The following is a 23,715-nucleotide window of genomic DNA, read 5'->3' on the forward strand; positions in this document are numbered from 1 at the left end:
AGGACTCAAGGGACAACGCCGCCGTAGGGTCCGGGTCTCGCCTGGCTGAGGACGGTGAGAAGGCCCAGAGGCGGCCTCAACTAGGACCCGGTGCCCCGACGAAAAGAAACCCGGTTACACTCGGCCGGGAGCCCACTCTGTGAAGATGGCGGGGCCGGAGCTGTTGCTTGACTCCAACATCCGTCTCTGGGTGGTCCTGCCCATCGTTATCATCACCTTCTTCGTGGGCATGATCCGCCACTACGTGTCCATCCTGCTGCAGAGCGACAAGAAGCTCACCCAGGAACAAGTCTCCGACAGGTCAGCGCCCTCCCCTCTCCGGCAATCTCACTCTCGTGACCTTGGGCAAGAAAGCACAGGGGTTATGTCAGTTTGCCCGGCTTAATCAGGCCCCCACTAGCTGAGTTTCCTTGGCTGAGTTACCCCTGTGTTTCACTTGTTCATCTGCGAAATGGGGATGATAACAGGACATGCCTCATAGAGCAGGAGTGGGAACTAAATTTTAGATGATGTCTGTAAAACATTCCTCTAGATACGGTATAAGTTTCCATAAGCCTGAATGATCACAAATGGGACATTTGGTTTCATAATTAAGGTTTTGCTGCCTCAGAGGTTACTAAAATTTTTCTAAAATGTGTTAAACCAAAATGGAGAAATATATAAATGAAAAAACATTAGACCATATTTGGGAATAGAACGTATGTAAAAAGTGACTCTCAAGCTTGTAGAATGGTGACTTTTTGGAAAGTAAAAACAAATAGATCTTTAAGAATGTGAAACTCCAGTTTGAAAAATACTGACTTGGAAAACTAGAGTTTCATTTTAAGAAAATGTTTTTCACTTGCAAATTACGACGGCAGAAGATAAACTTTAGCTTTATTGCCAGTTGTTGTGTTGTTGTGCTTAGTTGAGCAGGGACTTATTTTTAGATACTAGTGGGAAAAAAATGCAAAATTCAAAAATTCTTGTAGAATTTGCAGACCTTAAGAGAAACTGAGTATTTAAAATTTATAGGATAATTTAAGTTGGCCTTATTTCAGGGTTTAAATGCCTCACATGATTCTCAACCCCACATCTGCAGAATTGCTCAGCAGTATAAATAGAGATCTATCTGAATTTCTGTTAAGCCTGTGGAAGTCCTGAATTCTCTATAGTGAACAAGGTTTTTTTGACGACTTACCATGTGCCCTGCACTGTGCTGTATGCTAGGGGGTACAAAATATGACAAGACCCTACTCTCAGGGAGTTTTAGTCCAAGTGATAAAACATGTAAAGGGAAGATAGGAAATACTATTATTTTAGTGCTCAGGGTATGCTAAGTACAGTGGTAATCACCTTAAATGACATATGTGAAGAATTAGCTTAAAATCCTTTAGTATTTGCTTTTTGCTCTTTAAAAAACTGTGGTAAAATACATATAAAACTTTCCACTTTCTTTTTTTCTTTTTTTAAAGTTTAATTTTATTTATTTGGGCTGTGCTGGGTCTTCATTATTGCACAGGCTTTTCTCTAGTTGCAGAGAACAGGAGCTACTCTCTGCTGGCGGTCCGCAGGCCTCTCATTGCGTTAGCCTCTCTCGTTGCGGAAGACGGGCTGTAAGTGGGCCAGTAGTCGTGGCACACAGGTTGAGTTGCTCTGCAGCATGTGGGATCTTCCCTAACCGGACTGAACCCATGTCTCCTGCGTCGGCAGCAGGCTCTTTACCACTGAGACGCCAGGGAAGCCCCACTTGGACTGTTTTTAACTATACAGTTCAGTGCCGTGAAGTACATCCACCTTGTTGTGCACCTGCCACCACTGTACACTTCCACAGTATTTTCCTGACCCCAGCAGAAACTCTGAGCCTATTGAACTCATTTCTGTCTCTCCCAGTTCCTGAGACACACCATTCTACTTTAGGTACTTCAGTAAGTGGAATCACACAGTATTTGTCCTTTTGGGTCTGCCTCATTGTATAGTGTATTCATGGTTTGTCCATGTCGTTGCAAGTGAATGGATTTCCTTCTTTTTCGTGGCTGAATTAATGTTCCGGTGTTTGTGTCCACCCATATATCATGTTGTCTTTATCCTTTCAGGACTTTTTAAAATTATTGTTTATTTGGGGTTGTGCTGGGTGTTCTTTGCTGTGTGCAGACTTTCTCTGTGTGCAGAGAGTAAGGGCTGCTATTTAGTTGTGATGCATGGGCTTCTTGCTGTGGCTTTTCTTGTTGCAGGGCACAGGCTCCAGAGCATTCGGGCTTCAGGAATTGCAGCACTTAGGCTCTAGAGCTCATGGGTTTCGGTAGTTGTGGTGCAAGGGCTTAGTTCCCCATGGCATGTGGAATCTTCCTGGACCAGGGATTGAACCCATGTCCCCTGCATTGGCAGGCAGATTCTTAACCGCTGGACCACCAGGGAAGTCCTTGGGGTTGTTTCTATATATGGGCTATTGTGACTAATACTCCAATGAACACAGAGTTACATATATACATATATTATATATATGTATATATAATGTGATTCTATTTTTATTTTTCTGAAGCACCTCCATATTGTTTTTCATAAATTTGTGCCAATTTACAGTCCCACCAACAAGGGTTTCCTTTTCCCCAACCTTTTGCTTTTAAGATAAAGATTACAATACAGTGGAACCCTTAAAAAGAAAGGAATCATGTCACATGGTTACAACACAGATGAACCTTAAGAACATGAGGCTAAACAAAAGAGACCAGATACAAAAAGGTAATATCTGTATGATTCTACTTACATGAAGTATCTAAAATAGTCAAATTCACAGGAACACAAAGCAGAATGGCGGTTACTAGGGGCTGGGAGATGGGGAATAGGGAAGTTATTGTGCAATAGGAATAGAGTTTCAGGTTTGCAGGATGAAAAAGTTCCGGAGATCTGTTTCACAACAGTGTGAATATGCTTAACACTACTGAACTGTGTGCTTAAATGTGGTTAAGATGGTAAATTTTATGTTAATATTTTTTACCACAATTTTTTTAAAAAATAGCACTGAGACTCTCTTACATAGTCCAGCTCTTGCCAAGCTCTCAAGCCTTGTCTCACCATGTTTCTGTAGTCCTCTTGCTTCCACCCATATGGCGTTTTCCTGGTCCTCAGAGACAACAGTGCTTACTCCTGCCTCAGGGCTTTTGCCCATGCTCCAGCTCTTTGCCAAGGTTGTCTCTACCCGTCTTTAAGATTTCAGCTTAATCATAGCCCCTCAGGAAAGCTTTCTCCAAGACCTTGACTTCTTAGACTCAGTCACATCCCCCTGTTAACACACTCAGATTATCCGTCTCTCTTTCCTGGTATGTAACAGATGGATTTGACATTTATTCCTGTGGTTATTTGACTATTGTTTTTCTTCCCTGCTAGACTTTAACCTCCTTGAGATATTTGCCTTTTTTTTTTTTTTTTTTTTGGCCGCAGCATGCAGGATCCCTGAGTAGGGATCCAGCCCATGCCTCCTGCAGTAGAAGAGCAGATTCTTAACCACCAGACCTCCAGGGAAGTCCAAGATAGATTCTTGCTTTTTGATCGCTGTTGTTCATGTCACCTAACATGGCATGAAGCTCGAGAAGTATTCGTTCAACGAGAATAAGCCTGTTATTGTGTACAATATGAATGGAGGTGTAGGAAATTTAAGGCACTCACCCAGAATCACATACTTAACAAGTGGCAGAGCCAATATTTGAACCCATCTGTCCAACTCCAGAGCTTAAATTTTTACTCATTATTCTAGACCCAGTGCTACTTAAACTGTCTGGGGTAAAGGACCGGTTTGGGTTTTTGAATGTTCAGTCTGTCACAGGCTGGTGCTTTGATAAAAAATTTTTGATCACATATTTGGATGTTTGGACAATGTCAGATTGCTATAAAAGTTTCTAAACCTTTAGTCTCAGTGTCTGTTCTTACCTCACCACAGACCAGCATTGCGACATAGGCCACATTATGAATAGCTTTAGTCTAGCTCCCAGGGAATGGAACATATCACCTCTCAACTCTTCAGGCTTGTGTCTATAGCATTTTGTTTTGTCTCACTTTTTAAGAAGGATTTCCATTAAGGAGGTTTTTTCCTCCCCTCATTAAAACAACCTAGAAAAATTAGCGTTTTGATCTCTTCTGTTTGATGTTTGTTCTAACACTGCCCGCTTGGTACACTTTGTTATCTGTAAGAATCAACTATGTTCAAATATCACCAGATAATTTCATTTATGAATTCAGTAAGTATCTACTGAGAGCTTACCAACATCTGCACCCTGAGTAGAATTTGTATTTGTCTGTCAGGTAACAACCCTGTCAAGCCCTGTAATCATTTCTTTGGTTTTGCTTTGTTTTTAAACTTCCTTCTTTTATCCTTGCCCTTCCTCCCTTCTGCCCCCAGGTCTTTTGAGTAGCATCCAACTGCTACTCTTTTTACGCAGAGAAAAGTTCCTTCTTAGCTCATTATAAAGTAAGAAAAAGCGTCATGTCCCAAATGTGCCTTCCTCAGAAATCTTTATTTAGAAAGAGTCACTCCTGAAAACTTCTTGTGGAAAGCTGAGTGTTGGGTTAAGTATGTCCTGTTGGTTTTAAGGAGACTTGTATTTTGAAAAGTTTCCACACAGAGCTATTGCCAAATAGGCCTTCTGTTGTGTTTAAATAGGTTTTCTACTTTATTCTCTCATTTTCTTCTAGAGTTTCACTTTTAAAAATCTCATTGTCTTGGTTTTGTTTTTTTGTTTTGTTTTTTTTTCCCTTCAGTCAAGTCCTAATTCGAAGCAGAGTCCTCAGGGAAAATGGAAAATACATTCCCAAACAGGTACTCATTTATCTTTTATTACAAGCTCCACGATTCACTGTTGAGGACAGTAGATAGCTGAATGTTTTATAAGGGGACTCTTCGGGGAAAGCTGAAGGCAGGCAAGTCAGTAATTAAGCTGTGGCCTAGTGGTGTTTGCTGTCATTGTGACCTTGCTCTTCTTGAGAAATTGTTTTCAAATGTGACTCAGCTAAAGTGTCAGGACGGCTGCCAAGTAGGCTGCCAGCTCTGAGTGTAATAGCATATTCCAAGGGCCTTCTGACTAAACCTCGGGGGAATAATTTGACAATGTTCTATGTCACAGTTTTAAGACTTAAAAAGTTCTTTTTTCTACTAGTCTTTCCTGACACGAAAATATTACTTCAACAACCCAGAGGATGGATTTTTCAAAAAAACTAAAAGGAAGGTTGTGCCGCCTTCTCCTGTGACTGGTATGTATATTCCCCTCTCTCATCTTTAAGGAAGATTTTTAACATGATGGTGGGATGAGCAGGGAGGATGTCCTTTTATTTGAAATTTAAATAGTATAAGACAGTAATCTGAGGGAACTTAGGGATCATCGGATACAGGGATCTACAAAAGGGGGGATTCTCTTTTTCAAATAAATCTTATACCTTGGGAACTCCACTGTATAAAGTGGAATTAAAAGCAAGACCTCTCGGCTAAGGGGACGGGGAATAGGGCCCCTGTCCCCAGGTGTCTCCCCTTTGCTGTTCCTCAGGACCCAGGGCTCTGAGGGGCACAGCTGGAAAGCATTCCAGTCCCAGGTCCCACCCAGTGCAATCCTGCTGCTGGCAGATGACTCCCAGATTCTGCCTAAATGCTTCCCTCGGTGATTCATTTCTTTGTCAGACATGATTGCTTGCTCTCCCCCTACAGTTTTTCCTCTAACAGAGTTCTTACTTCCTCTGATCCCAGTCATGTGAAGAACACAGCAGCTTTAAAGTAAAACAAAAATAATGTAGTATTTGGTTTTACTTATCCATTTATTTCAGTACCTATTTCTTTAGGTTAGATAACCAGTATCATAAACCCAGACAGAAGGTACTGGAATTGATTTCAATAATAAGTCTTTTAGCAAACCTACAAGAAACAAAAGACCAATAAAATATATGGAAAGATACTTGACATCACTAAAATCAGTGGAATGCAAATTAAAACACGGTGTCCTTCTTAACCCATTAAATTCGAAAAGATTGAAAAGCCTGACCAAAACTGCTACTGTCAGGGTCATGGAAAATGAAGTCCTCTTACTGTTGTTGAAAGTCAGTTTTAAATGGTCAAATCCCTTGGCCCAGAAATTCTTCTAAGAGTTTCTCTCACAGAAGCACTTACACAAATTTGCAGATTTATGTACAAGGAAGTTGTTCACAACATTTTTCTTTTTGCCAATGAACAATCTATAGATCTAACCAGAAGTGATGAGTGTGACCACAGTGGACGCCTATGCAGACATTAAAAATAATGAGCCATGTTACACCAATATGGAAACATAATATATCACAGTATGTTAAGTTTTTAAATTAAGAAGCAGAATAGTAAGCATAGTATCCCTTCATGTATATATATACAGAAAGAAACCATTGTGTATATACATGTATAGGTATATATGTATGTTTGTATTGACATATAAAGATAGAAGAATAGACAACAGTTAAAAGTGTTTAGGCAGTAGGCAGAGGAACTGTCCACATCCTATGTTTCTATGTCGTTTGAATTTTTTACAATGAACTTGTATTACTTGTATTAATTTTGTCAAGTAAAGTAAAAAGTTACAGAAAGCAAGGAATAAATCCCTACCAACTGTGGTAACAGCTATTGGTTGCTTGTTTTTCTGTCTTAGATCCCACCATGCTCACAGATATGATGAAAGGCAATGTCACCAATGTCCTGCCTATGATTCTTATTGGTGGATGGATCAACATGACGTTTTCAGGCTTTGTCACAAGTAAGTTACAGACTCAGAAGACTTCAGGTTTACTTCATCTGTGATCCTTTCCCATGACCCTACTCAGAAATCCAGGTGCTGCTGACATACTACTGTCCCGGGTCCTGTGTTCTCGAGTGGAAACTGATAACAGTTCTTGAACAAAAAATTGATTATGCTCTAATTTCATGGCTCTTATCCCAGAGCGTTCATACATTCATGACATGGAGCTTTTTCACTAAGGGACTTGAACGAGTGGCTTACTAATTTGTATCCAAAACTAGTTTTGTGTCCCAGTGAGTAGGAGGACGGGAAGCCTGTTTCTGTCTTGACTTCATTTTTGAGGTGTTGGGGTCAGTTGTCGATTTGTTCGTGAGCCGCTTTGATTTAAATGAACTTGGTGTCTCAGTAATATAGTTCTTTGTGTGTATATATTCCACTTTGGGTTTAACAGACTAGTGCTGGTTTCTTTTCCAGATTTTGGGGCACAGCTCAGTTTGAGCCCTTACTTCTTAAGCACTAGAGAAGCTGGTGTTGTTCAAAGAACTAGAATAGAGTGACTTTTGAGTGTTAATCCTTCAGAAGTGGCATACGGCTCTTTGTGGAAATAAGTTTCTAAGCACTGTATGGTACAGAGTTCCCACCTCCTCAGGGAAATATGTGTATCACACTTACTAAACCGTTCTACAGAGGAAGCTGGGTGTGATTCTGAACTTTCTCTTTCTTTTCTGCAGCCAAGGTCCCGTTTCCACTGACCCTCCGTTTTAAGCCTATGCTACAGCAAGGAATTGAACTACTAACATTAGATGCCTCCTGGTAAGGACTTTCTTCTATTGAGTAAAAACACCAACCAAAATCTAAAACAGCGATCTATTAAACAACAGGATTTCCAGTTTGCCTGCTTCACTGGAATAGGTTTTTGGAGTTTTTCTCATTGAAACTCCACTCAGAATGCCACAGATTTTGATAACTTTTACATGAGTTTTCTTGCAAAAGGAGAGAATGTATCAAGCTCTTTCCCCTAGTTTCTTGGGTCTTAGGAGCTCAAAAAAGTAGATGTGTCCACCCCAAAAAAAGTTAAAGGCAGGAACTCTGGCCAAAGCAGACTTTTTAACAACAAAGCCCTGGAGCTTATGGAAGTGGATGTTGGTATTATTTGTTTCAAAATACAATACTTCCAAAAACAACATTAATTCTTTTCACTGGTATCAGTCACTGTGCTAGATACATTCCATATATTATTTTATTCTCGTAGCAACCCTATGAAGTGGAGCCATTGAGATTTGACCACAAGTCTGTCCAAATCCAGCACTTGTGTCTTATTTACTGTTCTGTTTTTTATATCAGAGTAATAAAACCCCAAATATGAAGAGCTCTTAGGACAGTGCTGCAGCCTCGGGAACACAGTAGTGCTTCTTCATGTGGTCTCTCCAAGACTATTTTGTCTGGCTTCCCAGAAACTAGCATCTAATGGAAACCAGACAGGGACTTCCGTAGTGGTCCAGTGGTTAAGAGTCCCCCTTCCGATGCAGGGGTCACGAGTTCAGTCCCTTGTCAGGGAACTAGGATCCCGCCTGCGGCAGGGCAACTAGGCCAGCCCACCATAACTCAAGAAGCCTGCACACCACAACAAAGACCAGCGTAGCCAAAATAAAATTGAGTAGACTAGAATAAAATAAAACAGCCAGACAGTAGGAGGAGGAGAATGGGCGTTGGGGGTCATTGCCTGACTGATCTTGACTGACTCCCCATTGGAGCAGTCTGTGCTTGTTTGGGAGGGACACGACAGACCCGGCGCTGGGAGAGTCTTGGCCGTGCACACTTCCCCCAGAGGAGAAAAGCTATACTTCCTACAAGTAGCATGACTGTTCAGCTTTGGCCTTCCAGTCTCCTGTGGGCCAAACACAAACTTCATGGGGTGGAGAAAAGCTGTTTTATCTTTTCTCAGCACCTGGACAAGTATGTTTCTGACATGCTCGTGTGGACAAAGGAGCCTGGAACCACATATGAACTAGCTTACCAATCTGAAAGATTATGTACAGATAAGTGTGACCCAAGTATTGGAATGAAGCGTGGGTCCTTTCTCTCTGTATCATTTCTGACACTCGTTTTAGTTTTTTATTATATGCAAGCATATTAACTTCACTGGGGCAAGGTGGGAAACCTAACCTAAGGAGAGCTTTGGGATATAGTTCAAAACTTGAAATGGCTTTTCCAGTCACTACAGTCTTCAATATGAAGCCTGTTAACACTTGTGGTTTCTTTAGAGAATGGGATTCAGGACAGGCGGCCTCTTTCAATTTATCTTACGTACTTCAGTATTATTTGCGTGTATTATATACATACATCAATAACAAGTGTGTGTTGTCATGATTACAAATAATAAATGGTTTGAAAACCCACTATGTAGGCAGGATAATTAAACAAAACTTGTATACCCTGATAAAATGAAGCCCACCAGGTGTGAGTTCAGTTCCTGCTACTGAATGCCAAAGAAGGAGCCGTTAACCTCCATATATTAACTCATTTTACCCTCATGGCAACTCTCTGAAGTGAGTGGAAGAATCGAGGTTTGACCCAAGTCTGTCCACAAGGCTCAGCTATTCGCCTGCAGAGAGCTATAACTATTAATATTTGTAACATGGCCTTCATAACATGTATTTCTTCTTTGGCTGTGCTCTGGATGACTATTGGCTGACCCCAGGAGATTCCTTTACATACTCTGAACAACTTCGGGTGGGAGAAGTGTGTGAACTAGTGTATTCTGAAATAGCTACCTACATTGTTTCACTTTTGCTTCCTAGGGTGAGTTCTGCATCCTGGTATTTCCTCAACGTCTTTGGGCTTCGGAGCATCTACTCTCTGATTTTGGGCCAAGATAATGGTAAGAGGCAATTACTTCAATAGCTGAGTCATTCATACCAGGGCCAGAGTGATTATGTAGTTGTATTGAACAGAGTGAAATATGGTGCTTCATTCCCTAAACTTATTCCTAAGTTTCTGAGGTACTCTGAAAGAGTCTTAAACATCGCAAGGTCAGACTGAAGATCTCATTAATCACAGGGACAGTATTTAGTTATGCAGAGTCTGATACCCTCCTATGAGGGATCCAGCACCAGCAATGCAAGCCTGAAGCTGAGAGAAGGCTGGTTTGATCAGTTCGCCCATTGACTAGAGACCAGTACCAGTCCTGGCTCTCTTACTTAAATAGCTGGGACCCTGGGCAAGTTACTTAACCACACCAGTGCTCTGTTTGCCTACCTGTAAAATAGGGACCTTAATAACTGACTTCTGGGTTTGCTGTGAGGAGTAGATAAGGTAGATACATGGAGCACTTAGTGAAGTACCTGGCATGTTGGTGTTGCTCAGTAACTCATAGCTATTGCTCGTGTTATTTAAATTTGAAATAAAGGTTAGAGCTTCCTTTAGTTAATCTTCTCTCTCCTGCTGTTATCACGTCCATTTTTTGCAAGAGGTAAAGTGACTTTCACAAAGTGTGTGACAAGGCCAGTCAGTGAACTGTCCCATGGTCCTCTAACCCACTGCCAAGCATCTGTAAGTGCTGTGTGAGAACCATTCTTCCCTGAGGGTCCTGGGTGCCTGCTGTGCCCTGGCACTCACTGGGGTGTGTCTTATGCTGCAGCTGCTGACCAATCACGGATGATGCAGGAGCAGATGACTGGCGCAGCCATGGCCATGCCCGCAGACACCAACAAAGCTTTTAAGGTACACTCACTTCTCTTCCCAGCTTCACTGAGGCTCAAAGGTGTTACCAGAGTTACTTTTAAAGATGAATTCCCTTAAGTGAGTGTGCTATATATATGGTTCCATCATCTTAAGTTTAGCAAAGATGTATTTTCATTTACATGTCTCTTATTCCAGAGACAGAATCATCTGATAAGTAAGTTAGAGATTCTTGGTACTTTTGGTGGTTTTTAAATGCTCACCCAATTTAATCCACAGTGCAAATGAAGTTATAAAAACACCCCAATCAGAGATACGAGGTAGACATTTGGAATATTTTGAACTTTTTTGGACCTGATATAAATTTCATTCAGTAAAATCCAAATTGGGATACTTGGCAGTCGAGTGGTTAGGACTCCACACTCTTCTAACTGCCGAGGACCCAGGTTCAATCCCCGGTGGAGGAACTAAGATCCCATAGGCCATGTGGCTTGCCCCCCCATAAAATCTAAATTATTTGAGCCTTTCATACAATGATTCTTGAATTTGTAAAATCCAATATAATTTTACACAGCAAAATCTCACAAATTTTTCATGATGAAAACTAGAAATAGAGAGGAATTTGCTCATCTTGATGAAAGATACTTATGAAGGACACACAGTTAGCATACTTATTCTGGAAGCTTTGCCCCTAAGGGTAAGAACAAGACAAAAGATGTCCACTATGACCACTTCTATTCAACATTATTCTAGATGTTCTAGCCAGGGCAGTTAGGCGAGAAAAAGAAAGAAAAAGCATCTAGATTAGAAAGGAAGAAGTAGGGACTTCCCTGGCAGTCCAGTGGTTAAGGATCTGCCTTCCAATGCAGGGGACTTGGGTTCGATCCCTGGTTTGGGAACTAGGATCCCACATACCACAGGGCAGCCAAGCTCACGTGCTACAACTAGAGAGGCCGTGGATCGCAGTGAAGACACAGTGCAGCCAAAATTAAAAAAAAAAAAAAAAAGTTTTAGAGGTAAAATTGTCTTTGTTTGCAAGTAATGTGGTCTTTTATATAGAATATCCTAAAAGGAATCCACAAAAAAGCTATTACATGTAATACATTCAGCAGGGTTTACAGGAATCAGTCACAGTTCTACACACTGGTAATAAAGAATCTGAAAAATAGAAATTAAGAAAATCATTCCATTTATAATAGTATCGAAAAGGATAAGAATAAATTTAACAAAACAGCAAGATTTGTACCATGAAAACTGTAAAATATTGCTGAAAGAAACTAAAGAAGCCCTAAATAAATGCAAATATATCCATGTACATATTGTCTTGACTTACTGTTATCAAGATGGCATCTGTTGATCTACAGACTCAAAATCCCACCAGCTTTTCTTGTACGAATTAGCAGTCTGATCCAGAAGATAATACGGAAGTGAAAGGGCTTCAGAACAGGCGAAACAATGTTGGATAAGAACAGAGTTGGAAGACTCAAGACTTCCTGATTTGAAAACCTACTTCTGAGCTATAGTAATCAAGACTGTGTGGACAGACATGCAGATCAGTGGAACAGAACTGATATTTCATTCAGCAGGGACTTCCCTGACGGTCCAGTGGTTAAGACTCTGTGTGCTTCCAGTGGAGGAGGCACAGGTTTGATCTGTGACCAGGGAACTAAGATCCCATATGCTGTGCAGTGCAGCCAATAAATAAAAAAAAGTTTTGTTTTGTTTTTAAAGAATTGAGAGTTCAGAAATAGAAGCTCATACATGTAGATCAAATGATTTTTGAGAAAGGTGCCAAAACAGTTCATTGAGGGAAAGAATAGTTTTGCTGTTTATTGTGTACAGAGTTTCTGTTTCAGGGCATGAAAAATTTAGAAAAAGTTAGTGGTGATGGTTGCACAACATTGTGAACCTAAAAACTGCCACTAAATTGTATACTTAACAGTGGTTAAAAATGGCAAATTTTGTGTCATATGTATATTAATATTTACCACAATAAAAAATGTTTTGAATAAAAGTTTTTAAATGGGTCAAAGACCTAAATATAAGAGCTAAAACTAGAAAGCTCATAAAAGAAAACATAGGTGTAAATATTTGTGACCTTAGATTAGGCAATGATTTCTTAGATATGACATCAAAAGTATAAGCAACAAAAGGAAAAATAGATAAGTGGAACTTTGTCAAAATGAAAACTTCTGTGCTTCAAAAGACACCATTAACAAAGTGAAAAGCCAACCCATAGAATTGGAGAAAGTGTCTGAAAATCATATATCTGGTAAGGGTCCAGGATTCAGAATAAAGAACTCTTAGAACTCAACAATACAAACATGATCCAGTAAAAAGTTGGCAAAGGATATGAATATTCATTTCTTCAAAGAAGACACACAAATACCCAATAAGCTAAGCACATGAAAAGATGCCCAACATCATTAGTCATCGCGGGTTTTGCAAATCAAAACTTCAGTGAGATACCACTTCACACTCACTCATATGGTTATAATAAAAAAGATGGACAATAACGAGTGTTGACAAGGATGTAGAGACATTGGAACCCTCGTACGTGCTGGTGATTGTCCAGCTGCTTTGCAACGCGGTTCTTAGTCTTTCCTCAAAAACTTAAACACACTTACCATATGACCCAGAAATTCTACTCTCAGCTAAACACCCAAGAGAACTGAAAACATATTTTCCCACAAAAACTGAGTACAAGAATGTTCAGAAAACTACTGATAATAGTCAAAACTAGAAACAATCCAAATGTCCATCATCTGATGAACAGATAATGCAATGTCTAGACAATGGAATGTATGCAGTGGAACATTAGCCATAAAAAAGAATGAAGAAGAAAAAAAAGAATGAAGAGCTGAATCATGCCACAACAGAGAGGGACCGTAAAAACATGCTAAGAGAAAGGAACTATAACCAATACCCTGTTATAAATCTTAATGGAAAAGGATGAAAAAAAACTAAATGTATATGTATAACCGAATCACTTTGCATTATGGCAGAAACCAAGACAACATTGTAGATCAAGTATACTTCAACAAAATAATTTTTTTTTTAATGTTAAATGAAAGAAACCAGTGACAAAAGGCCACATACTGCATCCAGAAAAGATGACAAGATTCAGAAAATGAAGTAGTCGTTGCCAGGGCTTGGGGGAGGGGATAATGGGAGTGTCTGCTGTTTGATGTCGAGTGTGTTTGCCATGACAGAAGTGTTCTGGAACTACATAGTATGATGCTTGCACATCTTTATGAAAATACTAAAAGCCACTGAATTGCACACATTGAAGGGATGGATTGTGCAAATTATTATTTTTTAAAACCCATACCTGTGAGCTAACATTTATATTGCACATTAAGTTTCGTAGAGCATTTTTTTAAAGACCTACTAATTAAAGGCAAAAGTAGTCAACATTAATAGAATACTTGAGAAGTGTAGTTAGTTGCCAGCTCCAGGGACCGGAACAGATTGTTTCTTTCTTAGCCTAGTCTCCTGTCTGTAACTTAGGGGTGGGGGTGGGTGAGGGCACCGCAGCACCTCCCTCATAGGACTGAGTGAGGGTCACATGTGCAGAGCTCTATCCCGCTCGAGGCCTGAGCACATCAGCATTGCTCCTATAATAGCCCTTCCCTCCCTGCCCCCATGTTTCTCTTCCTTTGCAGACAGAGTGGGAAGCTCTGGAACTGACGGATCACCAATGGGCGCTGGATGATGTCGAAGAGGAGCTCATGGCCAAAGACCTCCATTTCGAAGGCATGTTCAAAAAGGAATTACAGACCTCTATTTTTTGAAGACCAAGCAGGGGCTAGCTGTGTCTGGAACTCGGAGTCGCACTTAACCTTATAACTTTCATTTGAGCTGGAGCCTCTTGGAATGAAAAGGGGGTGCATGAGCTGGCGGGGGTGCAGCAAGGATTGTTCTTGTCTGAGGCAGGCTCCCCTTCATGTTTGAACCCAGAGGAAACATGAGGAGTGTATGCTGGGTGACTTGCCCAGAAACAGCTATTTTTTAAATATTTTAAATGTTCCTTCTGGTGACTCTAGTAATAAAAGTAAGAGAAAGGGGGGACACTCAAGTTAGTGATAATATTAAAAAACAGCGAAAATTCAGTCTATGGAAAAAGCATCGTTAATTAAACCTAATTATTATGTGCAGTCATTCTGACGTTTAAACCTCAGTAAACTCCTGTTTTCTTGGAATCCATCCACCTGGCATTTCACCTTTAATTTTTTGTTAGTAAACTTCCCTTTCACAAATAATACATTTTCATTGTTGAAAATTTAAGACCAATGGATAGACAAAATGAAACTCTCTGTGTTGTTCATCTTGCGCCTGCAAATGACATGAAAAGCAAATGTGTCAAAACCTTACTCAAGCTCTTTTTCAGAGTAAATAACCCAGGGCCAGGACAGACTTAGCAAACCTTCTCTCTGTTTTAATACTATCAAGTAAAAATTGGTGACCCTGCAACACTGCCAGATTCTCAAATGCCTTTGGTATCCTCAAAGACTTCAGCAGTTAAATAATGTGAGGTCTTGATCTGGAATTCATAATATATTAAATCCATTGTCAAATCAGTAGAGCTGTACTATACATGGCTACTCCACTGAACAAAAGACCCCATGTCCAAGTTATTCTGGATGAGAGAGACCTTACATATGGTTGTAAGAAGGGAGAGAGGGTGATTGCTGGCGGACACAGAGGTAAGGGTTGCCCAGGAATAGTTCTCTCTGGATTAACTGTCCCAGGAAGGTGGCAGAGGGCCTTTTCGGTACCAAGAGGTGAATGTAATCTACACGTTGAATGTTGTAATCAAGAACAAACAACTCGACTCTACAAATTACTCTGTTTTCTTGTCTTTGCTGTAAAAACATTCCCTCTGTGGGTCACTCACAGCCTTCTGCCAGCAGTTAGGAGTATGTATTGTGGACCAGTGCTGGAGAGTCTAAAACGGAAAAGATGGGACTTCTGTCCTCAGGAGCTCATAAGAGAGACACATGAGAAACTGGTGGTTCTTAATCATTCGTTAGGTCACAGTACCTCTTTGAGAATCTGATGGATGCTCTGACCCTGGCCGCCAGAGTAACAGACATGGGCACAGACCTCTAGGGTGACCCCAGGAGCACAGATAGACCCTTTAAAGCCTATTCATAGTGACACACTGACCCAAGGTTAAGAAATGCTAATATTTAAAAGAGTTGTTAAAATATTAAAGGACCAAAGATTCCCAGGGGAGCTAACATTTGATCTGAGTCTTGAAAGAGTTCTGCAGTGTAGAAAAGCATCCCAAGCAGAGGGAAGAGAACCAGCCAAGGCCCGCAGATGAAAATGTCTACAATTCACTGCTTCCTGACGAAGTGGGGAGTGGCATGGGATATACAGAAAGGCCCGAATCAGGCAGGAATGGAGAGAGTGCGGGGACTGAGTGTAGGACCCTCTTTGCTACAGTGTGTCCTCGGTCTGCCTCTTGACCCACACAGTCTGTCCTTTTCCCTGTAGTGAAGCTGGGTGGGTAAAATGTGTGAGACTCTTCTCACCCATCACGGTGGTAAATGTGTATGTCCTTGGCACCAGCAAGTCAAAGGGAAAAGCCAAGTTTGTCTTGGCAAGGTCTTTTCAGGACCAGCACACAAGTTCAGGGAACACTGCTTATTATGTCTGCTTGGAGTTTAATTTGGATCAGATTGCTAGGTGAGCATTCCAGCTTTACCATCAACCTGGTCTTAGCACCCAAAACCATTTAGGGCAACCTGGAATGTCCACTTGCTGATAATGGTGGTATGAAAGGCACCTTGCACGGAAGACTAAAGATGGACAGTCAGTGGCAAAACGCAACTCATAAAAATAATGATGACTTGGATTGGAGGACAGCAGGTAAACCTGTGCTTAGAGGCAAAAGCCAGTGTGGTTCCCCTGTGTGGTCTGAGGAGCCTGGTGGGCATGGCTACATGTGGGAGGCATGGGGGATTACTGTGTGAGGAATACTGCAGTGGCAACTGACAGAACTCAATCTGGGTTAAGCAGTTTTCTTTTTTTTCTTAATGTAAATTGGTTCAAAAACTAAAATGCCCGGTGGTCAGTTACTCCAGTGTAGCTGGAGCCAGGGCCTCAAATGATACCATCCAGACTTGGTTGCTTTCTCAAGTCTGCTTTTTTCTATTCTCAGGCATTTTGTCTTCTCACGGAGACACCAGCTCCGTAAGTGCAGTGAAAAGCACTCCTGGGAATTCCCTGGTGGTCCAGTGGCTAAGACTCTGTGCTCCCAATGCAGGGGGGCCCAGTTTCAATCCCTGGTCAGGGAACTAGATCCCACATGCCACAGTACACGCCTCAACTAAAGATCCCGTGTGCTGCAAGTAGGACCCAATGCAGCCAAATAAATACACAAAAAAGACATGATGCGATGAGGCAGAGGCAAGGCCAGATGGCAGAGAGCTTCTAAGTCACTCCTCAGACACGCACTTCATCCTGATGTTACTTCAAGAACCTTTGGGAGGGACTGGTAGGAAGGGATTTGCTGCTGGGGTGGAGTTGAGGCCGTCAAGATGATTAGCCCCACTTTTCCTGCTCTGCCTCAGTGTGGCTGTATGTAAGGCACTTTCTTTCTCTGGGCCTCAGTCTCCCCACTCACCACCCCGTTACTCTCTGCTTCTATCCCATCCATTCCTTTCCCAGCCCAGATCTGCAGCCACTATGGAAAACAGTCTGGCAGTTCCTCTAAAGCTCAAACAAAGTTTCCATATGATCTAGCAATTCCACTCCTAGACGATAGCCCAAGAGAAATGAGTACATATATGTCCACACAAAAACTTGTACACAAACACAGTAGCATTATTCATAACCGCCACGAAGTGGAAACAACCCAAATAGCCATCAACCAAATGTGTAATCGTGTATATAACTGAATCACTGTGCTTCACACCTGAAACTAATACCACATTGTAAGTCAACCGTACTTCAGTAATAAAAGATAATGATAAAATGTTGTACTTGTGATAGTTACACAACCCCGTGACTATAATAAAATCCACTGAATAGAACACCTTAAATAGGTGAATTACATCCCATTAAGTGAGGGTAAGCCCCTGGCTGTTGACATCAAGATCTCTCAAGGTCACGGCTATGAGGGGCTCTTGGATACTATCCAGGATGTATGAGGAGGGCATGGAAGAGACATCTGTGAACGCTGGGTGCAGAGGGGTGTCGGGCATGCCAGCATGTCCCTGAGCCTCTCCTGTGCTTTAACAGCAGCCCTAGCAGCCCTCCTCCTCACCCTGTGCTCACCCTGGTCCCACCATCCCCATCTCCCAGGCTCTGGAGGAGCCTGGGAAGGTCAGCAGGCTTCAGAAACCCGAGTTCTATATCCATGTACTAGACCCAAAACACGTACTAGACACAAAATGGGCTAGTGCTCAATACGTAAAAGGTTTTATTTCTACAACCAGCTCACCAATTGCACAGCCAGCCCTGTGCAATCTTTTCCTTTCTTCCATTTCTTTGTGAATTTTTTTGTTTTAAACTTTTTACTATGAAAAATTTCAACCATACACAAGAGTGGAGAGCATAGTATAAGGACATACCCATCTCCCTTCACTGATAATAATAATCAATATTTTGTCAATCTTTCATGTATCATCCAAGCCCATTTGTTTTTTTCCTGGAGTGTTTCAACAGTAAATGTCAGATACAATATCATCTCACATATAAATAGTAAGTAGCTGTAACAGATGAGGAAATGATAAAACATAACCCATAATACCCTTATTCACCGAGTCCAAACAGGTTTATTGTTTAGTCCATGCTAAGGCCCAATCAATGTTCAAATTACCCAGTTATCTTCCAGCACCTTCGTGTCCTTGCTTTGTCTGGATGAGGATCCCAACAAGGGCCCTGCACGTGGCATTTGACTGCTATGACTCAAGTCTCTTATAACATTTTCCCTTCCCCCTGCTTTTTCCAAGCTGTTAGTTTGTTGAAGACACTACGTATTTGTTATCGAAGTCTGTAAGCCTTTTTGAAAGTATTCTCACCTGGGATGGGAGACCAAATCTTCAGATTGTTTTTCTCTTCAAGGAAAGATTATGGGGAATCAGTGACAGATGCATAGACAATTAAGTAAATAAAAACCCAAGCCACACTTACCCCAGGAAAAGCAGAACATCTAGCAAAGGAATTATAATCATAGCACACTCCTGATTCAGCTTGGATAATTTGTTTCGTGGTTGGACTATTGTAAATGCAGATTGATGATATAAACAAAAGCGGCACAGGAAAATGTGGAAGGCAATATAAGAGCTAAATCTTCGCGTTCCTTTGTAGTAGTCAAGAGGTAAAACCTAAAGCTGAAAAAAAAAAATTAGCAATATAAATCTGACAATTAGAAAATACATATAAAAACCAAAGAAATAATCAGAACTACCAGAAAGAGTTGAAAAGAATTGGGAGTGAGAGGGAATAAAATAAAGGACAGTTGATTTTTACAGTGTGTACTGGTTCATCAGACTTACTAATAAAAAATATATATTAAAAAAAAAATAGGGTTCATTTAGCTGGTATCCGTGGAGGCTAAAATATGAGAAAGAATGAATTAAGATTCCAGGAACCCTTGAGGCTCAATGTGGGAGTGTGACTGTTCCTGCCCTCACAGCTAAGACAGTGGCTGAGAACAGACAAGGTCTGCCAGACAGCACCGTCTCCCCGAGCCCCACTCCCAAGCTGCCTTTTGTTTCTCTGCTCTTTCCCACCATAGTGACTCGCCAGAACAGAAAGGCCAGCCAAGTGTCCTGTCCAAGCAGGAGATTTCATCCTGGCTGTCACTCACCTTTGCCTTTTCATTCTCTCTCCCCTTCCTTGGGAGCTTCCAAGGTACTCTGGATTAGGAGCTCTCAAAAATTCCCAAAGCTGGTGGTTGGCTCTCCTTTCATCGGAGATCCCGTCAGAGGCCTGTTTTTAATTTTAGTATATGTGCTGCCGAAGCGAGCGCTGGAGGCCTATTTTCAGATTCAAACTCCTAGCACAGTAAGTGCCACCGGGAAAGCCTGTGGTTTTCATCTCTCCTCTCTCTGCGATTCTTCCAGAGGGGCAGGATAGTGTCATCACTCTTAAGATCACTGGCTCTTATGGTTTGGCTTTTTACTTGCTGTGTGACCTTGGACAAATTACATAACCTCCCTGAGCCTGAGCCTGCTGGCTGTAAAATGGAAAGCATAATAATGTATCAAGCTGTTGGCAGAGAACAGACTTGTGCGCACAGTGGGGGAAGGGGAAGCTGGGACAAATTGAGAGGGTAGCATGGAAACACATACATTACCATATATAAAATAGATCACCAGTGGGAACTCGCTGTATGACTCAGGGAGCTCAAACCGGTGCTCCGTGACAACCTAGAGGGGTGGGATGGGATGGGAGGCAGGTTCAAGAGAGGGGACATCTGTAAGCCTATGACTGATCCATGTTGATATGGCAGAAACCAACACAATATTATAAAGCAATTGTCCTCCAATTAAAAATAAAAAAATAATAATACAGGGTCATGGGGACTTCCCTAGTGGTCCAGGCTTAAGAATTTACCTGCCAATGCAAGGGACACAGGTTTGATCCCTGATGTGGGAAGATTCCACGTGCTGCGAGGCAACAGAGCCTGTGCCACAACTACTGAGCCCACGTGCTGCAACTGCTGAAGCTCATGCACCCTGGAGCCTGCGCTCTGCAACAAAAGAAGGCACCGGGCTGCGAAGCCTGTGCGTCACAGCTCGAGAGTCGCCCCCACTCACTGCAACTAGAATAAGACTGTGTGCAGCAGCAGAGGCCCAGCACAGCCAGAAATAAACACATATTTTTTACAAAACCTAACTGGAAAAACAAATAGTATATAGGGTGTTGTCGGGACTTAGAAAGAATAATGCATGTAAGATGTGTACCACAGCTCCTGGCAGACTAAGAGCTTGATAAACAGCTACTGACCATACGCCGTATGCTATGCTTGGAATCATCCCCCACCCATCCTTGCTGTCCCAGCCTCTCCAGGATGAGGTCAGGAGCTTTTAGGGCCAGAATGGCACCCCATGCTCCCCACTTAACATTCACCTCCACCCCTAGCCAGTCTCCTCTTTCCTTTGGATCAGCTTTCATCGTGGGTTCTGGCCAAAGGGATCATAATCTCCTTGCTTTTGTCTGCAATCTCAAAGCCCCTACCAATCCATGGTTTGGAAACACAATGGGATTGGGGCTCCAGAGAGGCAGCCGGGGAGCAGCAGCCTGATGATTCTGAGGGAACTGGGGATTTGGGCGCCGCCAAGCCAGTGAGACTCTGCAAAGGCATGAATTGGGGTCCAAGCACACAAACCATACCCTCCTTGGAGGAAACTGAGGAAAGGAATCAAGCCAGCCCTGAACCGGCTGAGGGAATCTTGACATTTCCAAAGGAGACTCATCAGTGAGTTTTCCCATAAGGCACTGAAAGGAGGGGCCTGGATCCCACAGCTTCCGTAATAGGCCCCTAGAACTGCCTTCCCACCAAGACTGCCCCCAGGGGAAAAGACAGAGGCCCCTCAAAGGACATGAGCATACTGTCAGAAGAGAGATCTTGGACAAAGCCAAAAAATGCCCACTAGCTGTTATACGTAGAATCAGGATCTAGATAGTTTCCCACAAAATCAGAACAACTGGTTAGATCTAACAAGATAAGATAAGCAACAAACAAATGTAGAATCCTCTAGTGAGGATCAAAACATTAACTGCAGGGATTTCCCTGGTGGTCCAGTGGTTAAGACTGTGCACTTCTACTGCAGGGGGCACAGGTTCCATCCCTGGGTGGACAGCTAAGATCCCACATGCCATGGGATATGTCCAAGAGAAGAAAAAAGAAACCAGCTGCACACAGTGAGATGGGGAAGACCTGGTCAATATTGAGAATAAAGTGATGTGGCTGCCAGAAACATTACTTCAGCATATTAATTGGTGGGGTCATATTAATAGAGGAGTAGACTCTAGGAAAGGGGAGGTGAACATTCAGTTTTATTCTCTCAGTTCCAAGAGTCATTCTTTAAAGAGAATACTGTTGACCTGGTAAGAAGCAAACAGAGGAGAGATGTCACCATGGTGAGATCTCAGAACCTTGTCTTTCAAGGGAAGGCTAGAGAACTGGAAGGGTTTGGCCTGGAAGAAGAAAATCCTAGAGAAATAACAGATGACTTTACAATCCTGAAGGGGTTTCCACAAGAAAAAATAGTAAAGCTGGTCAGATGATATGGTAAAATGGGAGAAGCCTGAACTCTCCCCCAGAGTCAGAAAAGCTAGATTCAGGCTCCGCCATTTATCAGCTACTAGAGACTGACCGGAGAAGGCAATGGCACCCCACTCCAGTGTTCTTGCCTGGAGAATCCCAGGGACAGAGGAGCCTAGTGGGCTGCCGTCTATGGGGTCGCACAGAGTCTGACATGACTGACTCGACTTAGCAGCAGCAGCAGCAGCAGAGACTGACCACTCTTCACACTACAGCATGTCAGACACATCTAAGGGCTGAGTGTTGGTTTTCTGTGAGAGCTAAAGATAGGAAAACACTGGCAGATACTTCAGCTCAACCCTAGGAAGGATTTTCTTTCTTTCTTTTTAAAATGATATTATCATTCTTACCTCTGATTACAAAAGAAATACATGGTTGTATAAAACATTGGTAAACAGAAAAGCAAAATTAGATAAAAATTATATCAACCACTATCTGCATGAGTGCTCAGTCGCTCAGTCGTGTCCTAGTAACCCAGTTGGCACAGTGATAAAGAATCTGCCTGCCAATGCAGGAGATACAGGTTCAGTTCCTGGGTTGGGAAGATCCTCTGGAGAAAGAAATGGCAACCCACTCCAGTGTTCTTGTCTGGGAAATCCCACGGACAGAGGAGCCTGGCGGGCCTCAGTCTATGGGGTTGCAAAGAGTTGGACATGACGGAGCACATACACACAACATCAATCACTATTTACCTTCTAATATTTAGGGATAGGATAGGATCATACAAATAATTATCTGAGAAATGAGAGTATCAGCATATAATAATATATATATTAGTATGTAAGGATGCTTATTGCAGTATTGCTTCTAGGGGAAAAAAAAAAGCTGTTAATCACCTGATTACTCATCAGTAGGGGAATACTGGGGCTGTCTGACAAATTAACAGAACATCCACAGCATGCAAAACTGTACAGCTAATGAAAAGAAAGGGCCGAGCTAGTATGTGTTGCCTTCAAAATGTTTCCAACATATATCTGCTTAAAACAAAACAAGCTTATGGAACAATACACATAGTATGATCCCATTTTTGTAGAAATGCATGCACATACATATTTTTATATGATGCAAAGAAAAGTATGATGTTAACAATGGGTACATCTCGGGGGGGGAGCAGAGCTGGAGAGACCAAAGATAAGACAGTTCCTGTATTCTTTGAACGTTTCTATGTTGCTTGAATTGGGACAATTTCAGCATATATTATAACTCGAATGACTGTGCTTTAAATAAATAAACAAGTCTACTCTCGACATGTCTCCATGCCATTAAAGATCCCACATCATATTTAATGACCACAGGTATTCCTTCTATGGATTTTCCTTAATGTACTGAGCCTTATGGTGGCCATTGAATACATCAGGAACTGTCCAAAGAGGGGCCTGGAGCATTCTGACAGACCAACCTGAAAATGCGCAGAGACACTGACCTACCCATGCCTCGGGTAGAGATTATCTGATAGGCACACCAGTGCATGTGCACAAAGATGTCTGCACGGGAGTGCCGGTGCCTTGATATTCTTGCTAACAAATAGCTGGGAACAACCTACACGTCCGACTTCCCAAACTGGCTAAGTAAAAATGGCAGGCTGATCATATGCTGCAGTTCTCCATGCTGAATACAAGAAATGAGATGGCTCTGTAGAAATGTACATGCTGAATATGCCAGGATATATTGGGAAGTGAAGGAGAAGGCGAGTTACAGAACAATATGTACAGTATGATCTCATTTCTATTTAAAATGTGTATGTGGCTGTGCCTTCAAAAAGCTGAAGGATATACATCACGCCATAGGTAGGATTTACCTGTAGGAGGTCCCTAGTAAGTATGTATGTATTATAAGGATATCGATCTAGACTACAAAGGGAGTGAGCTCCCCATCACAGGAGGTATGCAAAAAGAGACTGCCCCGTTTTCAGGGATGCTGCGGAAGTGATTTTCACATCCCTCCGAGGTGACCTCGCTTCTTTTCTTAGCCCTGAGACTCTCTCAGAGAGGGGAGGTTAGGACTGGGAGAAGAATCCACCCTTAA

The 23,715-nt window shown here is 42.0% G+C and overlaps 1 protein-coding gene and 1 long non-coding RNA gene across 2 annotated transcripts; one reads left to right on the forward strand and one right to left on the reverse strand.

Moving 5' to 3' along the window:
- EMC3 (ER membrane protein complex subunit 3) lies at window positions 1-14,564 on the forward strand. Its single transcript, NM_001035056.1, is given in 8 exon segments — window positions 1-300; window positions 4,735-4,792; window positions 5,130-5,223; window positions 6,636-6,740; window positions 7,454-7,535; window positions 9,524-9,603; window positions 10,363-10,445; window positions 14,069-14,564. Coding segments are annotated over 8 exon segments (786 nt in total). The 5' UTR covers window positions 1-145; the 3' UTR covers window positions 14,198-14,564.
- On the reverse strand, window positions 14,438-23,508 carry LOC101906632 (uncharacterized). Its single transcript, XR_001494713.3, has 2 exons — window positions 19,228-23,508; window positions 14,438-18,748 (listed from the first exon to the last, which is right to left on the reverse strand). It is a non-coding gene; the product is annotated as an uncharacterized lncRNA (long non-coding RNA).
- Between the last annotated feature and the right edge of the window lie 207 nt (window positions 23,509-23,715).

Source organism: Bos taurus, chromosome 22 (genome assembly GCF_002263795.3).
Source record: "Bos taurus isolate L1 Dominette 01449 registration number 42190680 breed Hereford chromosome 22, ARS-UCD2.0, whole genome shotgun sequence".
NCBI classification, from domain to species: domain Eukaryota; kingdom Metazoa; phylum Chordata; class Mammalia; order Artiodactyla; family Bovidae; genus Bos; species Bos taurus.